Below are 7,577 nucleotides of genomic sequence, written 5' to 3' on the forward strand. Positions count from 1 at the left end.
ATCTCAGCCATCTCCCTGGAATGGTTTTAAAGCAATCTACTGCTGAAAGTGCTGTCTTTGATATCAATTGGTCATTAAAAGTCCCATGACACTTACCTAAGACTTAAAATTATTCACCTCTATCTCTTGGCAAGGGATCAAATTTGAGATTAAATTCCTTTTAAGTGGTTGAGGCATTTATAGTCCACACTGCCTGAAGCTTTCAAGCAGTTTTGTTTGACTTCAAGAGTAGTACCTTCAGGTGCCTGTAGATGAAGACACGCTTGTCACTCACAGGCTGTTGAGTCAATCACATTTAGAAAATGCACGTGACCCACTGGTTTACCGATTCTAATTTATTCTTTCTGTAAATTGAAAAACTGACAAAATTCCTTTGTCATTTTTAAATTGCTTAAAGTCTTCATTTTTCTATCTTCCTTTTTAGAAACTCCCCTGAGCACTCTTATCTCAGAAGTTCTTTGAGAAATGTTTTTTAAAAATTCCAGAGGTGATAAAGCTCAGAAGGGCCCATATAGATACAAAGTACTGAAGTAAAATATAATGCTAAAGGTTGTCAAGAGAATAAACTGGACTTTACTGTGATAATAAGAACCTGGTAAAAGTGTGAACGGAATTCTTATGATTTCTAAATTCTTTCAGAGAATCACAGTTAGTTACAGACAAATGTTCCAAGGCAGTAACATAATCCAATTTTTGAAAAGTTAACTTCTCATGGACACTCTTAAAACCTTATGAATGCTATCAAGCTTCTCAGTTGGGATCTTCCACTGTAAAGATTTTGCCCTTGGATTGTGTCCAGATCCCATTTCATGCAATTTCGATACAAATTCCCATGTACTGAAGACCTCGAATTCCAGTCGAATATTTCATCCTACTTCCAGCTGGTGTTTCTCATCCCTGATCTTCTCTGAGCCTCTTCATACACTCGCTCTTGTTTTCATCAGACCGTTGCTCTTCGGGAAGGACTGGGAGGGCGCGGCCGGGCTTTCGTTTTATTTATGTTTCCTCGACCCAGGCAGCGCCGCTCCCAGGTCCGTCCTGCGTGGGGTCGCGTTGACAGCAGGAAGGCGGGAGCGCCCGCGGGCCGCGCGCCGGGGGCGTGGCGTGGGGGCGGAGCCTGGGCGCGGGGCGGAACGTGGAGGGGCGGGGCTTGCCCGCGGACCGCGGCGGGCGGGCGAGTGCCAGGTTGGCCGCTGCCGGCTGAGTCCGCGGCTACGGCGGCGGTGGCCAGAGCCGGATGCTCGCGGGCTCCGTGCGGCTCGAGCCGTTTTCCTCCCTGGTGCAGCGTCAACTTGCCCCCGCCGGAGAGGGACACTTCGCGGCGCTCTGCTCGAAAACTCCGGTGTCTCAGCCTCGGGGCTCCTCGGGAGAAAGCCAAGCGCCCCCAGGTGAAGCCGGTGTCCCAGAACGGCCCCGGAACGCCTGCCGCCAGCTTGCACCTTTTGGGAACCGCGACCGCCGAGCGTTGTCCAGCGCCTGCAACGCAGGGCGCGCGGGGAGAGTGGGGTCCACTACGTGGGAAGGGGCGACGAGGACACCGATGATGGACGCACAGACCTGGCGCGCGGGCTGTTGCTGTCTCCTTCTTCTGGCTCTCGCTGGGGCTACTCGGAGCGAGGGCGTGCAGAGCTGCGAAGAAGTTCGGAAACTTTTCCAGTGGCGCATGGTGGGAGCTGTCAAGGGGCTGCCGGATTCGCCGCGGGCAGGTGAGGCGCGGCGGGCGGGCGGGCGCAGGGCGCCGCGGGCCGGGGGCGTCCTGAGCGCCGACTCCGCGCTCCCCGGGCCCTCGGGGTGGCCGTTCGTGGGAAGATGACCTTTCAGGCGCTCCGGCCGGGCAAGGTGAACCCTGGGGAGGCCTCTGGGGAAGCTCGGTGTGAACATCCCGAGCGCAGCGCAGCTGCGGGGACTCCCTGACTCCGCCTGCGGCTAAGCTGGGCTCCGGGCGTTTGCCGCCCGCGCTGGCTCCCTTAGTCCCTGCTGATGCGTCGGAAGAGGCCGGCAAAGCTGACAGCTGGGGACAGCGCGGCCTGACTGCGTTTCTGTTGCGAGTGGGAATTTCACCACTGCCCCGCCGGGGGGCCTCGGTTTGCTGCTTTCTCGTGTCGTGGGCAGAGTTGGGTTGGTCGCTCCAAGTTTGATGCTAAAAATACAAACCTGTGTTCTTCTCTTTTGCTGAATGGGGCATTGACAAGGGCAACCGGTCTCCTTTTAAATTAGGACTCGGACCCGTACACCCACACTGGTGTGACCCTTAGCCGCCTCTCTGCGCCCTGGCACCAAGCCCTCCTTGCGGGAACCTGAACTACCCAGTGTGTCTCGCAGACGCCTGGGTAGTTTCAACCCCTGAAAGGTGTGACGGCAACAGGCGATCAAATTGAACGTATTGGGAAGCCGCTCACTAAACATGGATGAGACATATAACCGGAGATTGAAGGGGAAAGAATACGGTGAGCGTAGCCGGTGTAGATTCTGCTTCTTGTAAGCGCCGTTTGCCTGCACCTTTACCCCTTGCTCCCCACTCCTGCTGCGCAAATTTCCTTTTGCTGGCGGGATTTCTAGTTTTCATTTGGTCTGGAAGATTAGGTCTTAGTTGTCAAAGGCAGGTGTTTGAAGCTAAGATCTTACTGGAGTAATGCACCCTGACTATGAAGTCAACACACAGACGAATGCTGTGAGCTTATTGGTTGAATAAAGGATTTGTAGAGGATGCTTGGGTCCAAAATACGTCCTCTGCCTGAGTTTTTAGGGCGAAAAGACTTGCTCTTAGCACTATGGAGCTGTAGCTGTCTTGCTTGATTGTTTTGCTGGTTGTGACCCCTGTTCTCCAGTCATCTTGCAAGGAAAATCTGAGCATTTGGGAACATTGAATCCATTTTAGTTTACATGATCAGTCTTTAATATTTGAAATATTTCAAGTATTTGTTGGAATGCCTATTCAGTACTAGGTGCTTTTCCTATACTATTTGAAACAAAATAGTTGATATTCTCAGCTTAGGGCAATTCTCTCCTCAAACAACAGTACCCCCTTAAAACCTATTCTTGTTATCAGTGTGTTCTTTTTATTCAAAACAAAGCAAAACTAAACCTCACTTATCAGTAGCTCTTACTACTAAGGTGGGAGTTGTGTTGGGGACAGGAACAGGGTGAAGGCACTGAGCTGCATTATTAGATTTTACCCCACAAATGGCATAATTTTGGCTGATATATTCAAGAAACGTTGACAGCTCCCCAGTAAGGCCTTGATTTCCCTGCCCTTCTCATAGCTCAGTATTTTTGGTACCTGCTGAATGTAACACACTGATTAGGTGTTACATTTCTGGAACCTTGTGTGTGTTTTATCTCTTTTGAAGAGGAACATTCCAGAGTTTCAATCACTGGTATGCCTTTTTACCAGGATGTAAGGGGAAGCTCTGCCCTACAGAGAAGGAAATGGTGTCCTTATTTGCATTTGATACATATGACCCCTGAAAAAGAACCAGGATGGGAAGCACCTTCTTTTCTATAACATTCTGGATTTCTTCCCCATTGCTAGTACCTTCCTTTATCTGTGGCTTAAGGTGACGGAGGAATCCTAGCAGTACCCATGAAAGGGGCTGTGTGGGGTTGCACTCTTAGGGACATCAGGGGAGCTGGTGAAAAGAAGGGCCAAATTTTGTTGATATTTGCATTAAGAAAAAGTCACATGAAAGTATTATTCTGAATTAGAATGACCTTGATTAGAATCATTCTTGTCTCTGTATTGTTAGTGATTGCTTTATTTGAATAATTAAATGAAATACTAAACTATTTCTTTTGACATTGATGCTACTCTTCTTCCCACTATAACAATCTCATTCCCAAATTGAGTAAACCACACGTACGACGTGCTTCGTAACTGCTCTGCTTTGTTTTTGTATTTATATATGATCTATTACACTTAGCTTGATTGAGTATAGCAGTTGGGTATCTTATTTTCTAACATCATCCTCAATCTCGAGAGAGAACAATAGTTAATGTAAGTGGTCATTTCCACTTAAGAATACAAATATTGATATTCCTTGTAATAAATGTATTTATTTGGCACATGGGCTTTCACTGACTAAAACTAATACATTTAGGGGGCGCCTGGGTGGCTCAGTGAGTTAAGCGTCGGATTCTTGATTTGGGCTCAGGTCATGATCTCAGGGTCCTGAGATCTGAACTTGCTTAACATTCTCTCTCCCCCTCTCCCTTTGTCCCTCCTCCCCCTAGAAACAAAAAAAACCAAAAAAACAGAAAAACAAAAAACAAAACAAAACCAAAAAACCACACTAATACATTTAAATCTGATACTTGTTTCCTTGAAAGGTGTGTGTGTGTTTTGTGCTTCCTTCATTTACTGTCTATAAGTGGTTAATTCCTGAGAGGTCTAGTCAGAATCCCGTTTTTATAATATGGTAGAACAACTTTTTATAGTTTTCTTCCTACATTTGTGAATTTTACATCTTTTGAAAACTATGTTACCCAATTTGGAATTATTAAAATGGTGAGAACAGCCATTCAAGTCATTTCTCAAATTCTCCTCACCTTTGTTCTCTATCCTGCTCCAATTCTTTTAAGCCCTATTGAGCTCCTAAGGATGTTGGATGAGAAATGTAAAAAAGGAGAGAAGGTGTAAATGTGATTAGAATTACAGATTTCACTGCATTCTGATTTTATTTCCTAAGTAGTAGTCAAGGTGCCCTTTGCTCTTGTTTATTTTATTCAGAAAAAAAACTTAGTGAAAGTGTCTTTTAAAGGTCCTTTTATTTTTATTTTATTTATTGGGGAAGAGGGATAATGCCTTCCCATTGAAATTCTCTTCACACATGCATTGTTCACACTTGCATTCTTTCCCTTTTTCAAGAAGGTAATTCAGAAAGGAGAAGCTCATAAAAAAATCCAAGACTATATTCAGGTAATTTATATACCAACTGGTTTTAAAAAAGTGGATGTTCATTGGTACAAGGAGTAGTTTGTGAAAAGTAACTTTTTCTTGGTAGCTTTTGCCCATAAATGGGATAATAAAAATAAACTTGATGTGGCAAATTCTGATACTAAAGGACACTTTAATGCTGTATAGTTTTATTTTTTTAACTGCTTTCCTTATGATCTAGTCTTATAATTGCTTCAAGGACAGTGTTGATTCATTCTCACCCCCAACAGAAACAATCTACCTGGTAACCTTGGAATTTGGAATTACAGACATTGGGTTTCAAAACTTGGTTCTGCCCCTTGTAGCTGTGGGACCTTGGTTAATTGATTATCCTCTTCGAACCTCTGTTTTGTCATCTGTAAGATGGGAATATTGGTTCTTAAGCAGTTGTTGCATAGATGAAATGATGTGTGTGTGTGTGTGTGTGTGTGCAAAATAGCACAAATCCAGGCACATAGTAAGTGCTCACAAAATGCACTGTTGTCATTACAGTTTTTTATTTAGTGTCTTGATTTTTACCTAGACGTGGCCTTTAAGGGTGACATTTTCGTTTTAGATCTTTATACATCAGAAAATTTTTTTATAATAAATAGTTTTTTTTTTTTTTTGGTCACAAATGATTGTTTTCAAAATTGGGAAATAAGCATCTATTCAAAATGGAATTTATTAGGTTATAGTGAATCTTTTGTTTCTGTTCATGAGCTAGTAGAAGCTGTAAGAAAGAAACCTATCTAAATGGTTTTTATTAGGTTACGGTAAATATCTGTATGAATACATAGGTGTATTTCCGTGAACTGCTGGAAACTATGGAGCAGCCCTGTGTTGCTGCAGGCTGCGGAGCCCCTAGCAACCGCTTTTTCTACCCCCGGATTCAGGGCGGCCAAGTAGCGCCTCTAGCGTGGCTTAGGGATGTATACAGTTAACTGGCTGGTGGCCATAGGCTTTCATTGATAGTAATCTCAAGTCGGGACTCTTGTTTCTCATGCATTTAGCCCTTTCTGCTACTTGAGCAACGTAGTTGTGGTGATCGCATTTCCAAAGCCATAAAAGGGTCTGATGTTGGGGCAGATTATTAATATCAGGATGGCCCTGTGTTGAAGCCCATCCACCAAAACCAACCAGAAACAGTCCTATAATCAAATAAAGTGGGTTCGTGTTGCTTGCTGCGGCAAGGGCCATCACTCACCACAGGAGCTCTGAGGGTCCTGGTGAAGGGCCACCCGGGAGGGGCTTTTTCGAAGATTTGGGCTTGTGGTGGGTGGTATCACAAGGACTGTTGGATGAAGCAGGGCAGTTCAGGAATTGGGGGGTCTTTGTAACTTGCTTAGGCGCTAGGAGGGTTAAGGTGGGGATAGTGGTCGTTATGGAAGAAGCAGCAGGCCTCTTGTTGGTCAAAAGAGGGGGCTGTTGAGTCATTTTTGAGGTTGTAGAATATCCTGGTGGTTCTCCTGCCACACGCAGGTCTCTAGAGGCTTTGTCCCATCATTACTTTCTGAGTCTGTGCAAGTTGTCTGTGTTGACTTGTGAACATCAAGACTTAGTTCCAGTGTCAGGGAAGCATATCACTTTCTCCTCCGCGAAATCGAGTGTGTGTTGATGGCTGTGAGCATCAGGTGTGCCATTTTTACCCAGGCCTTCAGTGACCCTTACTGGTAGGACAGAGAGTATGATCTTCTACTTTAAGGCCACGGAGTATGACTGTCCGTCAGGGGCCTGAATTGCACTAATCACACCCCAGTTCCTCATACTCAGCTTACTAGCAAGTGCGTGTCCCCATCCGCCCTCCATCCCACAATTTAAGTTCCTTTATGCCAAGTGTCCAACATCCTGTATTTGTATAATTGGCTTTAGGAGAGGTGCAGTTTGGAGAACTTAATAGCATTCTATCCTCCCCCCAGCCAGTTTCCAGCTTGTCCAGAACTTTCTGGAATATGGATTTTTATCTTGTCTCTGTGTGTGTGTGTGTGTGTGTGTGTACAATTTACTTTCCAGATTTGATAAGAAGACCTTCTAAGTCTATAATATTTATTTTGTCATTAACCGGTATAACACCAACAGCAACATTCCAACAAACAGAGGCCTCTCTTAAACAGAAATGATTTATAAATCAGTGGTCTCTTGGTATAACTGTTGAAGAAACCATAAACCTAAAAATGGGGTCACGAGAGACTTTGGTCATATGCTTTGTTGGAATAGATTGTGAATGTTGTGCCTGATTTGGTTGGTTAAGTGACAGTAGCTTTACTTTTAATAGAGAGTAGTCATTTTCCATATCTACCTTTCTTTTATAAAAGCCTGACCTTCAACTAGAAGAAAAGACAACACCAACTATGTCCTCAGTTCTTCCTCTTTTCAGCTTTAGAAATTTCAAATTTCACTAATGTCAATGCTAAAAATCACCCTAAGGTGATTAGTCATTCTTCTGCGAGTCACAGTATATAGGACAGCTTTTAAAAAAGTTATTATTCTATTGTTTTAAAAATTATTTATTTTATTCTATTTTATTTTAATTTCAGTGTAGTTAAGATACAGTGTTATAGTAATTTCAGGTGTACAATATAGTGATTCAGCAATTCCATATATTACTCCATGCTCAATAAGATAAGTTTACTCTTAATCTCCTTCACCTGTTTCATCCATTCCG

The 7,577-nt window shown here is 44.1% G+C and overlaps 1 protein-coding gene across 1 annotated transcript in view; it reads left to right on the top strand.

Moving 5' to 3' along the window:
* The first annotated feature begins 1,196 nt into the window (after positions 1-1,196).
* The window catches only part of GPC5 (glypican 5), a 1,215,201-nt gene continuing 1,208,820 nt past the window's right edge, over positions 1,197-7,577 (top strand). The window contains exon 1 of the mRNA XM_081815097.1: positions 1,197-1,706. Coding sequence (XP_081671223.1) covers positions 1,238-1,706 — 469 coding nt within the window. The 5' untranslated portion in view covers positions 1,197-1,237. The remainder of the gene's footprint in view (positions 1,707-7,577) is intronic.

Source organism: Leptonychotes weddellii, chromosome 3 (genome assembly GCF_054177405.1).
Source record: "Leptonychotes weddellii isolate Sample4059 chromosome 3, ASM5417740v2, whole genome shotgun sequence".
Classification (NCBI taxonomy): domain Eukaryota; kingdom Metazoa; phylum Chordata; class Mammalia; order Carnivora; family Phocidae; genus Leptonychotes; species Leptonychotes weddellii.